At 49.8% G+C, this 23,965-nt stretch overlaps 2 protein-coding genes across 2 annotated transcripts in view; both read left to right on the forward strand.

Annotated features, from left to right (window-relative positions):
• Positions 1–23,965, forward strand: part of TEKT3 (tektin 3) — a 201,992-nt gene that overhangs the window by 105,958 nt on the left and 72,069 nt on the right. The gene's annotated exons all lie outside the window — the stretch shown is intronic.
• Positions 1,648–6,777, forward strand: TVP23C (trans-golgi network vesicle protein 23 homolog C). Its single transcript, XM_057401388.1, has 7 exons — positions 1,648–1,784; positions 2,446–2,528; positions 3,387–3,531; positions 4,004–4,093; positions 5,305–5,436; positions 5,539–5,667; positions 6,611–6,777. Exons 1-7 carry the CDS (start codon positions 1,773–1,775, stop codon positions 6,641–6,643), a joined length of 624 nt encoding a protein of 207 aa, XP_057257371.1. The 5' UTR covers positions 1,648–1,772; the 3' UTR covers positions 6,644–6,777.

The following is a 23,965-nucleotide window of genomic DNA, read 5'->3' on the forward strand; positions in this document are numbered from 1 at the left end:
TGTGTGAAACCATCTACAAAGGCAGAATTGGACCAAGTCCTTCTCTGATCTGCTTTAGCTTGGCACGGGGAATGCAAAGCCAGAAGCTGGGCATCAGAGGTGCATTGGAAAGGAATTAACATCTGGGAAGATGTCATACATGGTACGTGAAGTCACTTATGAAGGTAACTAAGAGGTGGTTTTACTCTGTATTAACTCACTTCTAAATTAAACTGACCTTTCGGTGTGCATAGCCTTTGGGTGTGCAGAGGAGACAGCCTGAGGCTGCGGTGGGCAGCATTGCTCTTGTGCAGGATGCACCTGCAAACAGGTGGCAAGCCAGGCTGAGCAATGGCATGGTAGTTTTAATAAGAGTTTTGTTGTAACTAGGTGATGTTAATGTTGTGCTTGTCATCCACAAAGTGTAGATAACATTATCCTGATGTGATGACATCGCGTTAACGTCGCAGCGATTTTGTCTGTATAGCTCGACAGGTGCTTCTGAATTAAATATGCTTTGAGAGTGTTGGTTATAGCTAGGAGTGTTTGTATTTCAGCAGAGGAATGGTGCCTGACAGGTCACAACGTGAAGGAGCCACAGAGTTATAAAAAGAGGTGACAGCAGGGCCATAAAAAGCAAATTAAGTGTTTAAATAGTGTTGTATTTATCAGTAATAGCTTTGGATTGCCTGTGAAATCGCATGCTGACTTAAGCAAGGATTGCATATGGATACATCAAGGGATGGGCTAGTCCCCAGAATCATTAAATCCGAGTTAACTACATAGTCCTTCAAGAATACATCAGCGGCCAGATCCACCCAGCAAGCAGTTATAGCTGGAACCAGCTATGGTAAGAGTGATCCTGAAAGGGAGAGACCCGTTTTGCTTCAACCAGGATCAAGCCATGCTCCTTCAAACAGGCGGCAAGTAATAAAGCAATGTTGTGCCTCATTGCACGGCAACCTCTCCGTCCCCCTGTACTCGCCAGAATAGATGGAACAACAACTGGAAGCAATAATCCTATCGTTAACTTTGTCGCCTTCCTTTCTCAATGTCGCGTGAAGTCACTCATTCCTTCCCTAATGAATGTGTCCTAAACTGCTCGCATACATACCCCGCTGGGCAGCGTGTTTGGGATGAGCTGTCTAAAGATGGGTTTCCTCAGAGACCTTCAGCCACCGACGGATCCTTGCGCCTTGCTGATGGCTGCAATGGGCAAATATAAGACCAGGGCGTTGTGAACTTGTGGGTTTCTTGTGGGCTCTGTGCCTTCCCTTCAGACTTTATAATCCACTTTATTTCCAGTGTGGCAGCTCAGCCTTCCCTTGTTCTACAAATACTGCTCTCTTTGAGGCTTTTCCAGCACATTTTCTAGGGTATATGGTTAGTTTTGTTTGTTTTTGACCTGTGCCAGAAACAGAGGAGGCCACGGAGCTGCTGCGAGGGCTGGAGCAGCTCTGCTCTGGAGCCAGGCTGAGAGAGCTGGGCTGGGTCAGCCTGGAGAAGGCTCCTGAAGGGGAGACCTGAGAGCAGCTCCAGTGCCTGAAGGGGCTGCAGGAAAGCTGGAGGGGGCTTGGGACAAGGGCCTGTAGGGACAGGACAAGGGGAACGGCTTCAACCCCTCGGAGCAGCTGCCCGCCATTACCGCCCCCACAGCGACCAGGGCGGGACTACGGCCGCCACGTCCCGCGCTCCGCCCCACCAGCGCGCAAGCGTGAACGGGGCGGAGCGTGCCGCGATTGGCTCCGCCGCGGTGACGCGACGCGGCAGGCGGAAGTGAGGGAGCTCCGGCCATGTTACGGCAGGTGAGGGGCCGCGGCCTGGGGCAGAGCGGGGCCGGGGGAGCGGGGCGGTAGCGGCCGCGCACCGGTGGTACGAGGTAGGGCAGTGCTTTCTGCTGTCACAGGCCTGTGGACCCGGAGCGCCGCAGAGAGTCGGTCGTGAGTCGGTTAAAAACGCCCGGAGGGGATATGAGGGGTTGGGGGGGTGTGGGGTTGGTGTTCTCCGGCGCTGCCCTTAGCGGTGCCGGCTGGAAGGTGCGGGGCAGGGGGAGAGCCCAGGCAGGGCTGGTGCTGTCGGTGTGAAACCAACCGGCTCTGTGGCCGGCCCAGTGCGTTCCCTGGGAGGATGCGAGTCTCTTGGTTGGCATAGGAATAGCTCTGTACAAGGTAGCGCGTCCTCTAAGAGAACGAGGAATAAAAGACCTTAGGCTATAGCGTTAACTGTCCGGTTGTGTAAAGTACGCTGGGTCTCACACTGTGAGCTTCTGTAGCTTTCACAAAGAGGAAATCAAAACATTTAATGCTGCATTGTTTTGTATGTGGATAAATCTTAGTGTTCTTCCCGAATTGATCTTGATCTGAAGGTGGTGTTGTGACGTTCCGGGTAATCAAAAGTGTACCTGCTTGAAGCTGAAAACTTACTCTCTTTCCTCTCATAACTCTTTGTGTCTCTTTTGTGCTTCAGGATAGCAGTGATGACATCGAAGATGTGTCTCTCTTTGATGCAGATGATGATGTATCCAGGAGATCAAAAAAGTCCAAAATAAGGTTAGTGGCCATGGAATTTTCAGATGAGCTCTAGGCAGAAGCACAGGGAAGGAGGGGCTGCCACGTTATATCAAATTATGCCATATGCCTCCTATTTGGAATAAGTTATTTGGCAGTAACAGAGAGTAATTTCTGGGTAGTTGAGAGGGCCAGTTCCAGAAGCTCAGTTGGAATGTGTAGATCCGTGCCTTTGTGCTCCTGGGTGCCCTCACGTTTAATATGTGTCTGTGCTCCTGTGTGGAAGGAATCCACACAGATCTCCTGTGTAATGGGAGGTTCTCCCTGTGTTGAGGGCTGGTTCTGGGCTAGTTTCTTATCTCCTTCCCACTCTTTCTTATGTTTTGTGCTGCCCTGCTGTCTGCCATGTCCTGGTGTAGTTGGTCCAGCTGCCTCCTTCCTTGTTGTGCCTGGTCTGCTACCACAGAGCAGTGTCCATACCCATGTGCTTGGCTCTGTGCTGCATGCTTCTGACCTGGGATATTGCAGAAATGAGGCAGAAAGGCAAGTCTGCTGTGGTGAGAAACGTGATCTTCCTTTCAGAGGTATTTCCTCTGTTAGAGCCTTTTTAAACTCACCCTGTAAAAATTGCCTCATGTTGAGCGCTGGGTATCTCATCTCCTTCCACCTCAGTTCTGTCTGCATGTGGAACGTCAGGCAGGTAGAAAGTGTCTTCCTTATGGCGATCTTGTAGTCATCTTATTTCCCATATTCCCAGCAGTCACTGCACACTGGGTTTGTGTTACGATGCTGATCCTTATCCTGTGAGCTGGCAGGAGATCACTTGGTAACATCATTTCTCTGGAATTGCTTCAGTTGTCTTGTCTGAAAGAGCTGTGACTGTGTTGTACTTCATTCCAGGCATCCCGTGGCATCATTTTTCCACTTATTCTTCCGAGTCAGTGCGATCGTTGTCTATCTGCTCTGTGAGCTCTTAACTAGCAGCTTTATCGCCTGCATGGTGACAATTATCCTCCTCTTGTCGTGTGACTTTTGGGCTGTAAAGGTAAGTTCCTCTTTATGTTTTTTGTTACCTTTTTCTTAGTGTATAAGAATAATTGAACAATGATACTTTATGGGAAAACAAAAAGTTGCTTCTTTGGGCCTTCGGCAGAAAATGCCCAAAATACCCTCAAGTGCTGTGATGTATTTCAAAGACTTACAAAATAAGAACTTTTAAATCTGTGTACCTCATTTCTTTTTGAAAATCAAATGAAGAGCATAGATTAGTTTTTCTTTTACAGATTTCATTATCAGATCACTTTCAAATCACCAGAAGTACACCTTACAGAAATTTTGTGTTGCACTGGAGTACAACAGAAAATAGATTGTTGTGGACATAAGAGCCTTATAATCTTGTTTTCCCAAATGTGAAGTAAATGAGTGCCATTGAAAACAGCAGCCCAGACAGCTGAACCTTGATAAGTGGTTTCTTTTAAGCAGAAGATAGAAAGCTCATTGCTTTTTTTCTGTTTCAGAATGTCACGGGGCGACTGATGGTCGGCCTTCGCTGGTGGAACCAGGTGGATGATGATGGTAAAAGTCACTGGGTGTTTGAAGCCAGGAAGGTAAAAGTCTTTATTTTCTTTTTTGTTCTTCTTTTAATTATTTCTGGGTCATGAAACCTCTGTTAATTTGGAGGTTTCACTTACGATGGCAGATTGCATGCTGCAGACATTTACTTCCAGCCGCAGATCTGTAACCACAGGACTTGTTTCATGAAGGGTGCTGAATGAGCTTTCTGATTGTTGAATTGAAAAATCCTCATGATGTATTGATCTGGCTTAATGTCAGCAACCTAAAAGTTCCACACATGATGCAGTAAAGCTTCCCATGTCCCGTCAGTAACCTGCAAGTTTCCTGGTATAAACTTCCAACAGCTGACATAACTTTTATCACCTACAGAAAACTATTGGACATAGGAAGAAACATACAGCATTACTCATGGCTATTGCTTGGCCTTTGTGTTCATGATGGCCACTGCTGCTGGTCTGGTGTCTCATCTGTCAGGCACCTTACTACATATCTGTTCACCCTTTTGATCCTTGCTTATTTCTGAGATCATTAATGACATCTGTGGTGGTGTAGGGACTTGAAGCTAAACCTTTCTCCAGCTGAGTGTGTGCATTCACTGCAGGCCTGTTTCTTCCCCGTAACTGTGCTAGTTTAGAAAAGCTAGAACATTCTGGAGGAGGGAAGGAAGGTGGTGCTGTAAATAACTTGTTAACTCAGTCCACATTTTTTAACTATTAGAGGAAGAAGTGAGTTCTTGCTTGGGATCGTCTGCTCTGTAAAGACTTTACAAAATCAGTAGTGTGGTGCAAGTCAGACGTCTATGTGTGTAAAGAAAAAATTATGCTACTTTAATGCCTGAGATTACTAATATGTAGTTCTGCCAGTGCTGGGATTAATGGAATTCTGTGCAGTGATTTGGAGGTAGAAAACATTACCCCTTTGGCTGCTTCTGAGCTTTGTAACTGAACCACGCAGTAAATGTCATGTTTCCCAAACTTAACCTTTCAGCCCCAAGCATTCCAAGGGGATTTGATGCTTCTGCCTCCACAATTTCTGATAGCAAATTGACAAAAGGGTCCCTTAAATGGAAACATCTTCTATTGCAGAAAGACCTTTATGTGATTTAGGAATTGATCTTGAAAGCACCCAGTACTGTTGTGTGAAGGCAAAAAACAGTGGGCTTGTAGATTCTAGACTGGTTTTAATGGCAGTTTGATCCATACAATGGAGCAGCCTGTTAATCGCATTTCCTTTCTGTTTCTAGGTATCAGCACAAAGGAGTAAAAGCTCCTCAGAAGCAGAGTCCCGAATTTTCTGGTTAGGTCTCATTACCTGCCCTATGATCTGGGTGATATTTGCTTTCAGTGCACTCTTTTCTTTCAAAGTGAAATGGCTGGTGAGTTGACTCCCTCAGCTCCGGAATAGATCTTGCACCTTACAATTAAGTAAGTGTCATTAAATTGGTATAAATTAGTGACTTTATTTTCCTGTGTCTTAGGCAGTGGTTGTGATGGGAGTGGTGCTTCAGGGAGCCAACCTTTATGGGTATATCAGATGTAAAGTTGGCAGTAGGAAGAACTTGACGAGCATGGCGACCAGTTATCTTGGAAAGCAGTTCTTGCGGCAGGTAAGATGATTTCCAGGGTTTTGGAAACCCTTCAGTCATCTTTCTTTCTGTCCATAAACTTCCTGCCTGCCTAGGCATGAAAGGAAAGACTGCAGAAGTTATTTATTCACACCTAACTTCTGTGTGAATTTAAGCCCCCTCAGTTAAGTCATAGAATAACTTGCTTATTATTGGCATCAAGTTCCATTTGCACTGATTCATGAGCTCATGGTATTTGCTGCTCTCATGGGCACTTACCATACTAGTGGCTGGTGTTTTGGAAATAATGCAGTGAAAATTGTCACAGAGTGAAATAGCTTTTGATAAACTCTGCTCCTCTTGGATGACACATTGCTAAGTTAGTCCTGTCATTGCACTGCTTCCTCTTCAGGTTGTGCTTAGCCACAAAGGCGTGCACCTGGAGGGGGATGTTGCACTGATCCTTGTGCTTCCGTGCACAGCTGCAGCACACATAGCTCTTAGCTGAAAGGGCAGCTGCTGCCTTTTATAATCTTTCCCCCTTCCAACCAGCTCCTCTCAACAGGCCCTTTTCTGCCCCCGTGCTGGGCTTTCTCCTTTCTGTCGGTCCCTGCAGCAGTGGGCATGACTGTCCCATCCCACCTTTAGGCTGTTATTTAACTTCTGCTTTGACCAGGTGTTCTGCATGTGGCTGGTTCTACTATGCAGATGACTCTGGGGACAGTGGTTTGGCTGCCATAGGTTCACAAATGTTTGCTGGAGTTATTGTCCTTAGTGTGATTAGAAGCTCAAACATTGATAGTCATTTCTTGGCAGTCTGTGCTGGGCTTGGCCTCTTCTGTAGCTCACTTTGCTTCTGAGTGCTTTTACCACTGTGGGAGTTAACCCAGACCCATCTTAGTCTCTGGCAGAAATTAATGTCTTGCCCCAGAATCATGGCAGAGAGTCACATAGTTCTCCTCTGTTCCTTTCCTTCCTTCTGCAGACTGTGGCTAAAGAAGACCAACCAGCATCCTGAGTGTGGCAGAAGCCTCAATCCAGATTCACAGTAGTGAACAACAGGGAACGTTGCTCTGACCATGAGATTTGGGAGCTGCAAACATGAGGTGTGAATTAAAAGAAGTAAATAAATTGTGCAAGACTTCAGGTTAACACTCCTAGCAGCTTATATTTGATTTTCCACTAGCGGTTTGTGTTTTAAGGCCTTTCTTTAGTTTGATTAGTTAGAATTAATTTGCCTAAACTTTAATAACTATCCTAGGTGGCTCTCATGCAGGTTTAGAACTACTGGATGAGTTAAGAGAAAACTGCTGCACATCCTTCTTCAGAAAAACCATGCACAAGCCGAGCCTTCTGTTACCCAAGAACTCCCCCAATTCCTCCAGCAGTTGGTGCCTCAAATCGTTTCAGTTGTGGACATTGCTGCGTTTTGTTCTTGGAGGTCATTGCTGCTTCTGTTACAGGGTTTAGATAGTACTCTCTTGGTTCCACAGCTCTCTCATTCTATGGTCTGAATGGCACTGAGGTGGTTGCAGTGAAGGACATCTAAAGGAAGTATTGCTGTTGGCCTAGTGGGGGGGATCATTAAAGCCTCGTGGAACTGCAGGAAGTGACTTCCAAACAGCTCTGGTCATTTATTTATTTACCTGAAGCAACCCTGGAAGTCTCAGTAACATCTTAAAGCCCTGGATTTATGGGAAATCCCTCTTCTACCTGTATGGAGAGTGTAGCAAGACTAAAACCAGTTTCTGAGGAAGGTTGCCTGTGCAATTTCAGAGAAAGTTTGGGAGCAGTTATCTAACGCTGTTGAAGGGATGCATCTGACACAGGTGCTATGTGGTAGCATGTGTTTGATGCTATAGGTCTCTAGCCAGAAGGGTGTAGAGTGATGTGATCTGCAGTTTCCTCACTAGCCCCTCAGTACGGGGTCACAGGGAATGTGACTGACAGGGTTCTACATTCCTTGAATCCATACAGTATGCTGTCCTTAATCCGTGCACCCCCAGGAGTCTGTGAGCTGGGAAAAAAAGCATTTTGTAGGGTTGTGAAATGTTGGCTTGCAGTGTTCACTTAGATGGCAGAAAGTGGTGTGTTTTTGTGTGAAAAGCTGTATGAAAGGGTCAGTTCCTTCTTGTCATGTAATTTTGTTCAAGGCAGATTGTACTTTCCCAGCTTTGAATGAGGTACTTTAAATGAAGAATGTGTTTTGAATAATGGGTATTGTAAATTGTGGGATTGCATTGACATGATTTATCTCCCTGTACTGTAGCAATACTTGGGAGCTGTATATTTGTTGAACTCTTCGGATTGATACTTCCTTTTGTAAATATGTATTTATACAATCTTGAAATTAAAACTATGCTTTGTTTAACCAGACCAGATATCCCTCTATGAATTCATGGCTGAGCTCTATCCATACACTGTGTTCTTGTAACATAGCTTTAACAGGGGTTACTTGTCAGGTTAAACAGCGCTAGGTTTGGCACAGTTCCTTGCACACAGTTTGCTCTGTGTGAACACCTTTTTGAAGTGTGCTGGAGTGGTTATTGTGCAGAGGTGAAGCAACTGACACTCTTACAAGGCCCATGTGAAGTGGATGTGATGCTTGTCAGAGGTCCCCTCTGCCCAGCTGCCCCTGGCAGGTGGCAGCACACTACTGTAAATGCTTGTGCCACCACATAGTGAGAACTTCTGGGCCCCATTTACATGGAAGGGATGATTTATTTCTAAGGAATGAATGTGAACAGGCAAAATGAAGCCGGTCTTGGAAGTAAAGGTGGTGCTGCAGCCACATGGGGACGCACAAGTGCAATGGGAGTCCTTTCTGCTCCAGTCCAAAGAGCCCCAGTTTAATGCTGCCATCGGAAGGACAGCACTGATTCTAGCACAGCTCCAGCCACGAGGTAATCTTAAGATGTGTTGAAAGTTTTGGGCTTACTGTTTGTTCTCCTGTTGCCAAAACTGCCCCTTAAACTGCTGGAAAATAGAGGGTTTTTCTAAAAGTTGCAGTTTATTTCATCAAGGACAGAGGTATTTGTTACTACGTGCCTTTAAATATAGCTCTCTCTTGCTTATTTTTAGCCTCTTGGCAAACATTCAGTCTTTTGAGCTCCTGAGAAGCTGGCAGTTTAATGCATTTCTCTGCATGGATTGGAACCAAATTCCTTATCACTGCCCCACTTGGGTGTGAGTCTCGTTTGATTTTCACTCACACTGAGCTGGGCTTTCCTGTGGAGCAGGAAGTGGGAGTTGTCACGGAATGGGGAAATTCTCTGAATGTGCTTTTTTCACAAGCCTCTGGAATCCACACTAAGCCAGTTCCTTGAGCATTAGCTGTGTAATGGTGGCCCCACCTCAGACCTGGGTGGTGCCTGAACTTTCAGGGTTTACAGAAGCAGAAATACTCCAAGAATAATAAAACACTTTTTGCTCTGAAATAGCAAAGCACACCTTGGGTGTTGCAAGCACAGCTGAAAGCTGAGGCTTGAAATCTTCCTTATTTAACAGGAAGAGCCATTCTGAGTCCTTGGAGGACAGTGTTTTGAGCCAGTGGGGAGCTTTGATTGTAGAGCTGGGGACAGAATAGCCCCTGGGGGACATTTGCTCTCTGCTTTGGGGTGGCCAAAGCCTCATCCATCTCATATGTCCTAGGGATGAGCTGCTCTGTTGCTCTTTGGCCATAGCCAGGACCCGTCCTGTCTGCTGCTACCGAGGCAGTTTTGCTCTGTCTGGAGCATCTCCCCTTCCCTCTGTGCTGCTCTCTGCCCTGCGGGAGAACCACAGGGAAGGGTGGAGGAGGGATGCTGAGTGTGCATGGACAGCCTGGCCCCGAGCTCTTGGAGCCTGTCTGTCTTTTCATCCATGAATTCCTTGGAGACTTGCCAGGCCTGGGAGGGCTGCAGGGAAAGGTCTATTGTAGTTGCTTGGCAGAGGCCACAGTCAGCCCTGCTCATACGGGACAGGACATCCCAACTAGTATTTCCTAAACAAAAAGCTGCAGCGACTAATGGGAAGACCAAAGGGAGTGGGCATGCGGGCGAGGAGGGTGGATGTTGGCCAGGACCCAGTGCTGCTTCCAGGAAGGAATTTCTCACTTCCCGCCTGCTTTTCTGTGCAAACAGCCCCAAGATGGGAACAGGCATCCCTCCCCACCCTGCAAACCCCCAGCAAAGAGAGCCTCCCCACTGCCCTGATAAGACAGGCACAGGGAAGAGAGAAAGGAAATGCTATTTCTGTTTTACTGATAGCAGCATTTTTATACCACAGAGGACACATGGGCCCATCGTTATCTGCCTGTGTGTGCTCAAAGCAAACTGGGTTCCTTCCTATCTCCTCCATGTGTGCCAGCACATGGTTCAGGGCAGCTGACATTGGGGACATTCTGTGCTGTTTCTGCTGCTCAGCCATGGGCTGCAGTTCTCAGCTGCTTCAATTCCACTCCTGTTTCTCAGGGGGAAGCATTGCCTTTGGGTACTTGGGGACAGCCTCTTCCTTGACTTGCAGCATGTTATGTGTGCTCCCAGCTGTGTCTTGAATCTGTGAGAATGCATCTCTGGGTCAGACTGAACCTGTCAAACCCAAGGCTTGCCTCGAGCAGCATCTATTTCTTTGTGCCTTACAGAGACTGCGTGGAAATGGCAAACTCACAGCCATGTTTCCAGGAACACCTTTTGTATCCACAGGTTTGTGGTTCACTCTATGTCACCTGATGGGTTTTGCTGCCATTAGTTTGATCGATTCTTTCCTGAGCTCACACCAACTGTTAGTATTTGTGGTGTCCTGTGGCCGAGAGTTCCACAGATTAACACGGGCACCTGTTTAAGCCCAGGCTCAGCATCCACTCGCCTTTATAGCAGGAGGGTTTCTTTAGAGGGCAGGTTCCTGCAAGCCCAGGACTTTGTGTGTCCCTATTACAATGTCCTGCTTGCCTGGGGTTTCAGTTTTTAATGATGCACTGGGTCTCTGCTGGGCATGTTTTATGCTGCTGATAAGCAGCATCCTCAGTGGCAGGTCTGTGAGGGCTCTGCATGGAGCTGGCCAAGTTCAAGTTCATGGAAAAAGAGTTCATTTTGATTCTCCTAAAGACAAGATCCTACAGCAGTGTCAGTGTTGCAGCTGTCCCCTGGGCTTTCAGAGCATGGTGAAGCATCCGATGTGCAGGTTTTATCTGCAGGTAAAAGCAGAAGGGTTTTTCTGTGTTATCCTGCTTCCTTTTTGTGTAAATGGACTCTGCACACTTCAGGGGCCAGCAGTCTGTCCCAGAGCAAGCCTGCCATCCCCAAAAGGTGAGTATGGTTTAAATCAAAGAGGTTTCTGGAGCCCCTGAGATGGAGGGGAGGATGTTTGGTTTCCCTCTAATGGTGCCTGGGAAGGGAAGCATAGCCAGATGGACTTCCCTTGGCAAAAGCCACACTGATGCTCTACAGCTATTCCTGATCTCTCTGAATCCCGATCTGTGGAAGTCTAAAGAGTTTGCTCAACAGAGGAGTTGGATTTTCTGCTCTGTTTTTCCTCGTATTCCTCCCAGAATCCCTAAAAACCTCAAGTCCCAGTCTCACACTTGCCACCTTTCACCCATCTGGCACCAGAAGCAGTCGCTTTGACTCGGTGGGTTCATCTCTAAGCACTTTGGACTCCTCCTAGAAGGAGCCTGCTGAGTTCCTCCTCTTTGTGTTGCCAGCCTATGCAAACCTCCTCCTATTTAGTTCATTTTGGGTGAGTTCTTTAGCTTGATTTTTCTCTCTCAATCACAAAGCAATGCGTAAACAGCTCCATAGTAACGGCTGGAGCGCATGAGTCATTCAGCTCTTCTGCCACAGGACAAACTCACTTGCCTTTGCCTACTGTTATGTTTCCAGATTAAAGGAGGGTTTAGCTGTTGAGGTGGTTACTCATGGTTTCCTGCTGAGTGTACTGATGTTGAGTCCAGCCCTTCTTTGATGGTTTGGCTTCTCCCCCATTAGAGCCTCTACCCATGGACACTTGTGTCCCCTCTGCTGTGAGGCTTAAAATGCTATTTAAGTTTCTTGTAACTAGTAGCTGGGTTATATTGTGCTTTTATTGGAGCCCTCCCTCACATCTGGACTCTGTTTCAGAAGGAATTTGAATTGCCCACCAAAAACTGCCTCTGGTCTTGTGAACTTCCACACCCGCTTCCCAGCATCTGGAAGCCCACTGGGCTGGAGGTACCCAAGCCCAGCTGTGGGTAGAGATCCCAACCCAAAACCTCACCTGAAATCTCTTTGGAGGAGGAGAAAACTGAACACTCTTTTACACAGCTCTTGGGTGTATGAGATCTTGATTTCTTATGTTTTAGGCTGCAGGGTTATCATAGAATAGGTTGGGTTGGATGGGACCTTTAAAGCTCATCTAGTCCATCCCCCCCTATCATAGGCAGGGACATCTTCAACTAGATCAGGTTGCTCAGGACTTGACCTTCCTTCCAGGGATGGGGCATCTACCACCTCTGTGGGTGCCATTCCCTGGATTAATTAGGATCTGGGGAAAAGGATGGGGACTTTGCTTGGATCCTGTTCAGTGCCCAGCTCAGGACCGAATCATGGCAGTGGTAGCTGGGGCAGGAGCATGGCACAGCTCTGATTGAAGGTTGGGGGATCTGGCCCTAACACCTGAGGTCTGGCTCCTTCAGCAGCCACCACAGGCCACACATGGGCTGATCTCCCTGAGCTCCTCTGCCACTGCTGCTAGTGGGGACATCCCAAATCCCACCGCTCCCAACTACTGCAAGAGCAGCCTCAGCACAGCGGGAGGGAAGTGGTAACATCCCTGTGGGGTTTTTGGCTCAGTGGGAAGTGCAGCGTTCCCTGGGGGTTTTACCAGCCTGGGATATAAAACCAGCCCTTCCTTTAGCACGTCTGGACAGAAATCTCTTAATCTCCCATGTGGTTAAGGGCACCATCAGCAAACATCTGGAGCAGCGCTGCTGGGCTGACCCTGCTTCCAGCCCAGCCAGCCTCTGCGCAACGCAGACTTCATCCTTCTCCCACCCAGGTCTCTGTTGGCGGCAGAGGGAGCTCTTACGCTTTTTCTTTTAGCTCATTAAATAAGTAAAAAACGGAGCAAAGGAAGTTTTCTGGAACGGCTTTTTGGGAACGCCTCCGAGGATCAATCCTGTGGTGTGGGAAGCGCCAGGAGCAACCAGCACACCCCGTGCGAGCATGGGACCGCAATGGGGAGGGTGTCACCCCTGGCTGCAGCTGCCCGGAGGGGTGACAAAGAGGAAAACAATAACCAAACCCACCTCTCCTTCCGTTAGTGCTCCCTTTGAGCTTTTGGGGCCGAGCGGGGTTATAAAGGGAACATGATTTCACCTCCCTGGTGTTATAGGGTGGTGTGAGCAACGCTTGAGCTGGAAAAAGTAAGTAAAAAGCAAGCTCATTCGCAGCTATGTGTGTGTGGGGGGGGACCAGCCTCTGCGTTGTCTCCTCAAACAGACTCTGATTTTAGGGAGTAAACTGGCATTTACATAAATACTCCATAGGAAGCGATTCAGCCCAGCAGCAGGTGCCCGTGAGTTGAGAAGGTCCTTGGGAAGGACTTGGTGCCCTCAAGTCTTTCCCAAGCCTCCTGTTTGCAGCACTGGGTCTGGCTGGTTTTGGTGCTGGGTGAGGAATAGCTGTCACTTGCTTGGTGACATTTCAGTGCAGAGCCACACTTTCAAATCCCCCACCCCTCATGAGGTCTGTTCCTACACATGAACTCCCCAATCCATCGCAACCTGGTTCTGCAGTTGCTTCTCACTCCTTGTGCTCCAGGCAAACAGTTCAGCCCCTCTACTGGGGTGGTCTCACAGAGGGACGTGGAGTACAAACATCCCCAGTGTAGCTTTTGGCAACATCAACGTTTCTGGCTTCAGATACATCAACAGGACTTGTGGCTGCATTCAGCTTGCTGCCCTCGCTCCCACCTCGAAGTGCTCTTCCGTGATTTTAGGATATCCACAAAACAACAACCTGGTATCGAGGCCTTGGGTTTCATTTTTATGAAGCAGGACTGCAGTTCGCACACTGCAGCCTCACCCAGCTGTTATCCCCCATCCCCATCCATGCAGAGACTGCAGCATCCTCATCCCTATCTTCGTCATCATCCTCCAGTAGCATGGCAAACACCATGGTCACACATCTCATGGCTGCTGGTCTCTCTCCAGGTGTGGGGCCATGCGTGTGTAACACAGGGGTTGGACTTGGTAGGGTTTGGGGGTTTGTATTTTCCTTAAAAGCAGCAAGAAATGAGTTCCTGTCTCCCCTGACCTGTTGCCACCACTGCACATGAATGGCTGTGGATACCAGTACTGACGAGAGCAGGAGTATCCTGCCCTTCTCCCACCACAACAGCAACTGGGGTGAACCCTGTACTCTTGGTCTTTAGCCCCATGTTTGAGGTCTCTTGTTTTAGTAGGTGTGACACTACGTTGCAAGCTTTTAGACTTGGGACTCAGCGGACACATCCTGCAGGACAACCTGCAAGGCCATAGGACCCCAGCAAAAGAAAGAAAATCAATTCTCTTCCTAAACCTAAATCAAGGCTGTTCTGTGCCCAGATCTTCAGTGCTTATGGCACTGTGATAACGCCTACCCACCCCAGCTCTGTACAATGCATGTGGGCACCCCACAAACACTGGAAGTAAAGACATGGCCAGAGCAGAAAGTGATTCTTGATTACTTGGACAGGAGGAAAGAGCCCTGCAAGGATTGCAGTTCCCTGGACTTTCTTTTTCCAGTACTGGTTTGTATCCACATTAAACATTCAGAGTCTTTCCCTTTGGTTGTTTTTTTCTTGGAAATCATAGAAACATAGAATGGTTTAGGTTGGAAAGGACCTTAAGTTCATCCAGTTCCAACCCCCTGCCATGGGCAGGGACACCTCACACTAAACCAGGGCACCCAAGGCTCTGTCCAACCTGGTCTTGAACACCGCCAGCAATGGAGCATTCACAACTTCCCTGGGCAACCCATTCCAGTGCCTCAGCACCCTAACAGTAGAGAACTTCTTCCTTATATCCAATCTAAACTTCCCCTGTTTAAGTTTTAACCCGTTACCCCTTGTCCTGTCACTACAGTCCCTAATGAAGAGTCCCTCCCCAGCATCCCTATAGCCCCCCTTCAGATACTGGAAGGCTGCTCTGAGGTCTCCACGCAGCCTTCTCTTCTCCAGGCTGAACAGCCCCAACTTTCTCAGCCTGTCTCCATACAGGAGGTGCTCCAGCCCCTGATCATCCTCATGGCCTCCTCTGGACTTGTTCCAACAGTTCCATGTCCTTTTTATGTTGAGGACACCAGAACTGCACACAATGCTCCAGGTGAGGTCTCACGAGAGCAGAGGGGCAGGATCACCTCCTTTGACCTGCTGGTCATGCTAAGTAGGTGACTTCATGCCTTGACAGGGATCAGGGGTACGTTTTCTCTGAAGGAGATGCTGACTGAAGAGCTCAGCCATGTCCCACCTGCCTGTCTCCCCCAAAACACAGCAGCTCTTCTCTGCTCACAGCCTCATTCCCCCTGGGAATCAGTGGCCAGGTATTCTGCTTTTTACCCTCAATTGAGTGAGATCCTTTCATACTAGGACAGTCAGAGCCCAAATGCACCATGTTATTGAGCCCTTGAAATTAAAAGTGTTTCAAGCATCAAACTCACCAAGCAGAGCTATAAATCAAGCCTCTGCTTTCAGACAATCCATTCTTGCATAGTTACGAATCACCCCCTCCTTGCTTAGTCATTTTGTACTAAGGACACCTGCAAATGAATGCACTCGAGTCAAAAATCCATGAAAAATGAGAGTCCGAATGACTAAGGGAGGATTTTGCATCTGCATCCAAGTTTGGAAGCAAATATGGGCATTTGTAGGGAGAGCAGTCATCCTCCACATATTTCTGCAAAGAAAAGCCCATGCAGGGAATGACTAATGGGCATGGACAGGAGCAGGCTGATCCATACAAGAGCCCAGCGAGGAGCCTGCAAGGAGTGTGGCTGTAGCTGCCTGGCTCCACCTTGACTTATGCAGCAGATCTGGGTGGGAGAAGGTGGATTTCTTTGGGAATAAAGATTTCCCTGCTGTCTGATGGCCTTTTGACAATCAAGGACCTCAGAGAGCGAAGCGTGCAGCAACCCGGTACCATTTGTGCTATGCTGGGGACCATGGCAGCCAGTGGGATGCAAACAGAGGGTGTCCTCGCTTCTAGAACACCAAGTTTGCCCTTTTCTCCTCTTAGGAAAGTCCTCATAATGGATTGGCCATGCTTAGGGTGCTTTGGCAGAAGGAGAAACTCAACGTTCTGCACTTCCATTGCATCAAGGTGTTTCAGGGGCTGGGATCCCTGCGGGTTTGGGGACAGGGAGACTGGTAACCCGGGGCAGACCTATAGCACAGGCACAAGCAGAGTGTATCCGGCTGTATCCTGTGAGAGAGAGAGAGGTTTCATGTCAGAGCAGCACAACACTCCCGTGGCTAACCTGGCGGGTTGTATAGCTCTTGATGTGTCAATGCATGGCATGGACATGCTCATAATCTGGATAGACTTTTGCGAGCTCAGAAACCCCCTGCTTGGGTGAGCCCGTTGGTGGCAGAGGACATTGCTGCCCTTTGATTTGCTTGTGCCAAAGCTGCGGTGGCCGGCTCGACCCTATGCTTGCTCCCCTCCCTGTGTATGCCTTTGCCTGGCTGGAGCTCGCTCCATCCACAGTTGCTCCCAGGGAAAGATGGTTTGGGAATAGGTCCATGTCTCTGTCTTGGGTAATGAAGTTTGGACCAGGGAGTACCCATCGCTCAGGGGATACATGCCCATGTGGGGCTCGGAGAGCCAGGCAAAGGACACCCCATGGAACAGGGCTCTGGTGCTGCTGTCCTCCCTGCAGACCCTTGCAGCGCTTGGTAACAGCCACATTATTAATCTCCTCCTGTCTTTGTGCCAACTGTAATACCTGACACCATGGACAGATACCCTCAAGCACAGGACACAGCAACAGCCCTGAACACACCAGGACAGGGAAGCCCAAGCAGATGGCACAGGCATCCACACGGCACTCGGTGCTCAGGCACCTGGTGTAGGACACGTGTGGATGCACAGAGGCACAACTGGGCACTAAAAAGCATCCCAGCACGGATCATCCCACATACAACGCATCCTCCCAGCTTTGAGGTGTGCTCACACATGTGCACACACACAAGTACACACACACACACATGTACACACACACACATGTACACACATGTGCACACAAACACATGTATGTGTTCTCCACAGTGTATCGCTCAGCTGTGGTTGCTGCGCATCCCTGAGCCAAAGGCAGGGTCTGGGCTCTGTGCTGTCAGCGGCTCCTCAGGGAGGTCTAACAGCCTCCAGCTGCAGAGGATGAGCTCAGCACCGGCCAGGCCGAGTGAGGCTCCACCTTCTGTGAGCCCTGGAAGTGGTGGTGGAGGTTGCTGCCATCTCATCAGGCAGTGGTTCCAACTTCAAACGACCTTCACTCCGGTCCTCGCCTGCTCAGCCCTTGGGTGCTGCCAAGTGAGAGGGGGTTCGTGGCCATCCCCTGTGCAGTGCTCATGGATTCAGTATGGATTTCATGGATTTCTGAGCTTCAGCGACTGCTTATCCTTGGTTCAGAGACACTCAGAGGTGCAGAGGCACCAGGATCTTATAAGCCCCACAGGCACAGCCGCCTCTGCCTCCTGAGCATCCTCCTCCCAGCCTGGGAGCACCCTCAGCCCCAGATGTGAACCCCACAGCTCAGGTCTCTCCCAGTCTAAATATGTACTGGAAGGAAATTACAGCTCAGACCCCTCCTGGCAGAGCTCTCGGGCTGTGCATTTGTGGCTTGAGCACACAGGACCTCTGACTTACAGCTGCAAATATCTTGTAGTTACACAAGAGGAAGCAACACAGCTAATGTGCATGGGAATTATCCTATGTCCTAAAGCTTTGCTGGGCCTGGAAGCCATCTGTGTGACCCTTCCCGGGGTCAGAGGTGAGACATTCCGTTTTCCCTGTGTCATTGGGAATGAAAAGCAAAAGCCTGGCTGGTGCTCGAGACACTAAGTACGTGTGTCAGGGCGCTGCGAGATGTTTGCTTTAGACATGATGTGAGAGTGTGTCCAGTGAGGAGTCCTGCAAACACGTGGCTGTGGGATGTGTCATGGTCCTTCAATGAAAGGGTGAAAGAAAAGGAGCACAACTGAAGGGGTGAAACCTTGGAATTCTGTAGGAAACAGCAGCTACGAGGGGAAAGTGTCTGGAGAGAACTTAAAATGCAGGATGTGGATATGAAACTGCACTGGCTGGATGCTTAACTGTAAGATAGAATCATAGAATAGTTTCGGTTGGAAAGGAGCTTAAGATCATCCAGTTCCAACCCCCTGCCATGGGCAGGGACGCCTCACACTAAATCAGGGCACCCAAGGCACTGTCCAACCTGGCCTTGAACACTGCCAGGGATGGAGCATTCACAACCTCCCTGGGCAACCCATTCCAGTGCCTCACCACCCTCACAGTAAAGAACTTCTTCCTTATATCCAATCTAAACTTCCCCTGTTTAAGTTTTAACCCGTTACCCCTTGTCCTGTCACTACAGTCCCTAATGAAGAGTCCCTCCCCATCATCCCTATAGGCCCCCTTCAGATACTGCAAGGCTGCTATGAGGTCTCCATGCAGCCTTCTCTTCTCCAGGCTGAACAGCCCCAATGTTCTCAGCCTGTCTTCATACAGGAGTTGCTCCATCTCCTGATCATTCTCATGGCCTCCTCTGGACTTGTTCCAACAGTTCCATGTCCTTTTTATGTTGAGGACACCGGAACTGCACACAATACTCCAGGATGTGCAGTTTATTGCATACAGACATACACTCACTGGTAGCTGGAGTAACCAGTCATTAGTAACCAAAGTGGCTGGTTTCAATCAACTGTTTTAGTACCTTAAGCCCACCTAATTTTGACCCCATGGGTTGCTCATGAGCATCCCTCAAGACGCCTACCCATATGGGATGCCCAAGGAGTCACAGCACCCCAGGAGCACTCATCAGATGTCCAGCTCAAGGTGTGACAAACATCCCAAAGAGCCTGTTTACCCCCCATTAGAACAGGATAGAACATTACTTTTAATATGTAGTTACTCAAGATGGATCTGTGCATCCCTTTGCTGCACCTTTCCTTCCTACCAACACAAGCAGACATTCCAATAAACCAGGGCACATCCCAGCTTTCCAAGAAAGTTCCTGGCTCTACTCGCTATGGTGGGCTTTCTGGGGGAAGACCTGGCTAGTTCCATGATGAGGAAGGTCATTGTGGGCTTATTGTGTTGAAGGTCACCTTGGGCTTGTGTTATAGAATGATAGAATCATAGAATAATTAGGGTTGGAAAGGACCTCAAGATCATCCAGTTCCAACCCCCCTGCCATGGGCAGGGACACCTTATGCTAAATCGTATCACCCAAGGCTCTGTCCAACCTGGCCTTGAACACTGCCAGGGATGGAGCATTCACAACCTCCCTGGGCAACCCATTCCAGTGCCTCAGCACCATAACAGGAAAGAATTTCCTCCTTATAGCCAATCTAAACTTCCCCTGTTTAAGTTTGAACCCGTTAGCCCTTGTCCTACCACTACAGTCCCTAATGAAGAGTCCCCAGCATCCCTATAGGCCCCCTTCAGACACTGGAAGGCTGCTCTGAGGTCTCCATGCAGCCTTCTCTTCTCCAGGCTGAAGAGCCCCAACTTCCTCAGCCTGCCTTCATACGGGAGGGTATTGGACCAGTGCTGAAGACATCAGACTGGAACCTTTTATCCTGGGTGCTGCCCAATGTGGGGCAAAAGGACAGACTTTGCCTTGATGCACAAGATGGGAGACAAGTGGTTGATGATGACCATGGATGGAGGCAGTAAGGCCATGCCAGCTGTCATAGCTCATAAAGCTGCCTACATGAGCTGATGGATGCTGAGGTCCTTGTATAAACCCCCCAAACCTTCTCCTGACCCATCCTTTGGAGGTGGTACTGCCAGCATGGGGTGGTGAGTCCCAGGCTGGCACTTTCCTCCCCCAGAAGTCCCAGCCATGAACTGGCTGTCATTGGGCTGTTTCCTATGGGCAATAAATGAGTCAGCACAAGGAGAAGGGGAGGAAATCACCCTGGAGAGGCGGCTTCTTTACTGCACCTCGTGCTGGTCCAAGGCAGGAAAACTGCCCTTGACTTCCCCGTCCCATGGCAAACCAAGAGGTTGTTTTGATGCGCCGGGAGAGGCGCTTGGGGCTGCCTGAAGCGCTCATTGGGACACACACGTTTCCATCGCTCCCATCCCACCACACAGCCAGGGGTGACTCAGATTTCCTGGAGATGCTCTTATCTCGTCCTGCCCAGCGCTCGCTCGGCAGCGAGGGCAAAACAGCAGCCCTGGAAAGGCTGCCCTCTGCCCTTTCACAGCGCGATGGAGGCTTCCTGGCTCTGTGGCTCCCACACACGAGAGCTCAGCTCCACCGGGTGAGGAAAGGTCATGTTGGGATGGGCACGGCTAAATAATCCCACACAGTCCTCAGCAAACCCCTCCAAAAGCTCTGGGGCATTCAGGAGAGCGTGCCATGACATGAACCACTCCGGCATCACTGTTAGCCAACATCAAATGAAGGCAGAGCTGGGGGTACAGGGCAGCACTGCCCATGCGTGTGGCTCTGGCAGGGCAGTACTATCTCGCTGTTTACATTTAGGATCGTGACATTAACCCATTTCTAATTCCAGGCTTTCATCCTTTGCTTTTTCATTACCGGTCTCACTCAGCATCACTTCTTACCATGGTCCATGGTGGCCATGGACGCTGCATTTGCTGCCCTCAGAGGATGTATTTTCCTCTGGGGTTAAAAATAGCTGAAGGAAGAGAGGGAAACATTTACCATTTTGCCCTTTACTTGCAGCTTTCTCTGATCACGACACAAGTTCTCTGGGATAGTTTCAACCCTTTCTAAGGAGCTCGGCGGCCTCAGCTGCCTGCCTCAGTTTCCCCAAACAGGGCTATCAGCATATCCACCTCACACAAGCGTTTTCCCAAGGCCAATGCTGTGCAGTACACATTGCCCTCCATTTAGTATGCTTGGACCACACCAGCAAACCCGTTTCCTCGCCTGTGAGACCTCTTGGATGCGATGCTGAGCCTGAGAAGTGAGCAAGGACCAGCCTGGGCGATGAATGACTCGGAGACACCTCCACAGGCATTTCCTTGCTGGACCCCTCTGGCTGTGCACAGAATTAGCACCTCTGCCTATAAAATAGAAACCCTGGAAACGGTGACGTTGCCCTTGCGCATCGCAAAGGCATCTGGAAAGGGCCACAGCCCAGGTGGGAAAGGTGGTGCTGGGTCAGTGCCATATGTGAGGCTGCGCAATGGACCTGGATTCGTAGGGATAGGGTTTAGTGTAAGTGATAAAGCAATGTTTGGTTAGGATGGGCTGGATCTGTGTCACAGCAGCAATGGTTTTGGCTTCCTGCCCTGCCCGGAGCTGTAATGGGTCAGATTGTCTCCTTGTATCAGCCCAAGGCTGGAGCACCTCTCCCCAGGGCAGGGGGCTCCCAGAGGAAGCGATTATTCATTTCCAGGAACACTGGAACCAGGGAAAGCTCCTGGAAGCCTCCTCAGTGCTTGATGTCAATGTGTTTCCTCCGCACCGTGACTCCTGTGCAGGAAGGGGGCAGTGAGCCCTTCTGCATCACTGCCTGGTGCCACCAGGGCTGCTCGCACAGCTCCAGGCTGGGCTGATCCCTGCAATAGCATGGGGAAACGGCACTGTCCAAGAGCAGCCAGAGCTGCAGGACACCACCTCTGCAAGGATGGGCTTTCCCAGGGCAGGGACTGCTCCAGCTAGGATTTATGGCAGTGTAGGTGAATAACCTTGTCCCTCTACTCCCCTTACACCAGCACAAACACAGCATCCAACAGTTCCTGTGCCAAGACCTGTCACAGTATAACTACACACTGAAAAACCCCTCTTTTTGCTTATTGTGAGCCTGCATCCTCTTCCACTTTCATTAATACATCCCTGCAGGACTGGGACCTGGGTTTGTCTGCTGCCACACCTCCTCTTCATGGCTCGCTTGGCTGCTCCTAATCATAGAATCCCAGACTTGTTCGGGTTGGAAAGGACCTTAAGATCATCCAGTTCCAACCCCCTGCCATGGGCAGGGACATCTCACACTGGACCATGTCACCCAAGGCTCTGTCCAACCTGGCCTAGATGAAAGCTCTTCCCTTCAACCACCCATCTGCTATGGTCTCTCTGGAGTGGGGGACCAGTATCCCTCGTGCAGGTGGAACAACATCATCCTCAGCTCTGATCCCTTCTCCTCCCCTCTCCCTGGTTTGGTGGGAACTGGATGCACAACCAGCGCTCCTTGCCTCTGTCCCTGTTCCTCCCAGCACAGGGCTGGGACACACTGGGGCTGGGACAACAGAAAAAGTGACCTCAGTGCTGAAGCTCCTGGCTCTGCCTCTCGTGTGCTCGCCAAACACATCTTTATTTACGATGCTCCGTGAAAACAGTTACTGTCACTACCACAGAGGCTTGGCTGCAGGAGCACCCAGGTTCCCTGCTGCTTGGGAGGGGGGAGAGGGATGGAGGTGCCAGGACATGCACCAGGGATGGGGATGGCTCGTGTAGCCCCAAAACACTGCTCATCCCATGAGAGGCTCTGCTCTGGGGTGATGAGCAGCCCCATTCCCAGCTCCTGGGTGGAGCTGCTGGGCTCAGATGTGCTGGTTTCTGGCTGCTGTTTGGGGCGCATCCTCCCTATCTTGCCCCAGCTCCAACCTCGATGCCTTCCAGCTCCCACCCTCTGCCTCCACCCTCGTGCTCTGTGACCGCAGCCTCAACACTGGGATTGTTAAAGCCTGCTGCTAAACAAGATGAAGCTGTGCTCTCCCTCCTCCCCAGCCTTCACCCTTCATTCGAGGACACCGAGGGGCCGCACCGCTGCCTCCAACAGGGTGACTCCCTAAGCAGGGAGGAGGCAGGATCTGCGGGATGCGACCCAGCACTCCCAGCTCCTGCCCCATGGGAAAGCCCAGGGGGAGGCAGGGGGGAGCAGGCAATGCCTGCACGGGTGGTCAACCCACCCCTCCCTTCATGCAGCCCCCTGAGGCTCTCATGGCACGAGAGGCACCATTACACACTTCCCAAACTCCTCTGCTGCTTGCCAGAGGTATTACTCAACCCAGACATAGCGCGAGCGTCCAAATCCCTTTCCCTTGTGCAACCGGGTGAGGAATTACACATGGATTCCCTCAGGGAGTCCTCACCCACCTGCTGCAGGTGAATATCAACTGCTTGCCATGTGAGATCTGAGCTTCAGCTAGAAAACACCAGTTCTGCACCTAAAGGCACTTGCGGCAGGGACTGACCTGGCAGGACATCACAATGTGCAGGGCTATATGGGGATGTGGTCCCGTTCCCTCCCTGTCCCTCATCACCCACACAAGGACCAGCAGAGTGTGAGCAGCTCTGGGCTCAGAGCACACAGATTCATGGTGTTGCTGAAGGGAAGGAGGATTAGGGGTGGTCTGAAACCCCCATAACTCCCTGGTGTGCAGTCTCTTGCCCAGCCTCTTCCCACAGACTCTTCTTCTCCTGCACTTTGTCATAGGAAGCAAACTGGAAGCTCTGGGAGGAATCGCGAGCTCCCCAAAGCTTTGTGTAGAAACTATCCATGAGGTCAGCCTGTTCTTGCTCCTGTTCTTGCAAAACCTTTTCCTTTGTGGCTTTCCAGTATAATGCACAGAATGCGTGATGAAATCCCCCTCCTGCCTCAGCAGGCTGTGGCTCTGGCTGCCTGCCTGGGTAGTTTTAACACATACAGAGGTAAAAGCATGTTGAGAAGTCCTAAGGGTCAGCCAGATGATACATGGGTGGCACCAATCCATGTATACAGGTGATGCTCTGTGGCTGTGTTGTTGGTGCCTGGTGCTGCTCTGCATCCTCTGCAGGGATGCAGACACCAGTACCCAGTTTGCTGGGGTTGCAAAGGCACATGAAAAGCACCAGCTGAGCTGTTATTTAATGGTTAAGACCAGTAGCCAGCTTTTATAAGGCCTAAGATCAGCTCCCTGTGCTTACAGGATTAGTCCTGTCCCAGCGTCAAGATGGCAGGAAAGTGCATCGCTTGTGTGTGGATGTTATGGTTATTGTGGTTTTCGTACAGCAGCATCAGTAAATTCCCTGGTGCATCCAACACTTTCACCTTCTTCTACTGTATTTGCCTACCAGCAAGATGAGAATAGAATCATAGAATGGTTTGGGTTGGAAAGGACCTTAAGATCATCCAGTTCCAATCCCATGCCATGGTCAGGAGCACTTCA

This window comes from Pezoporus wallicus, unplaced genomic scaffold, assembly GCF_028554395.1.
Source record: "Pezoporus wallicus isolate ANWC-B61680 ecotype Strahan unplaced genomic scaffold, APGP_CSIRO_Pwel_v1 contig_8702, whole genome shotgun sequence".
Taxonomy (NCBI): domain Eukaryota; kingdom Metazoa; phylum Chordata; class Aves; order Psittaciformes; family Psittacidae; genus Pezoporus; species Pezoporus wallicus.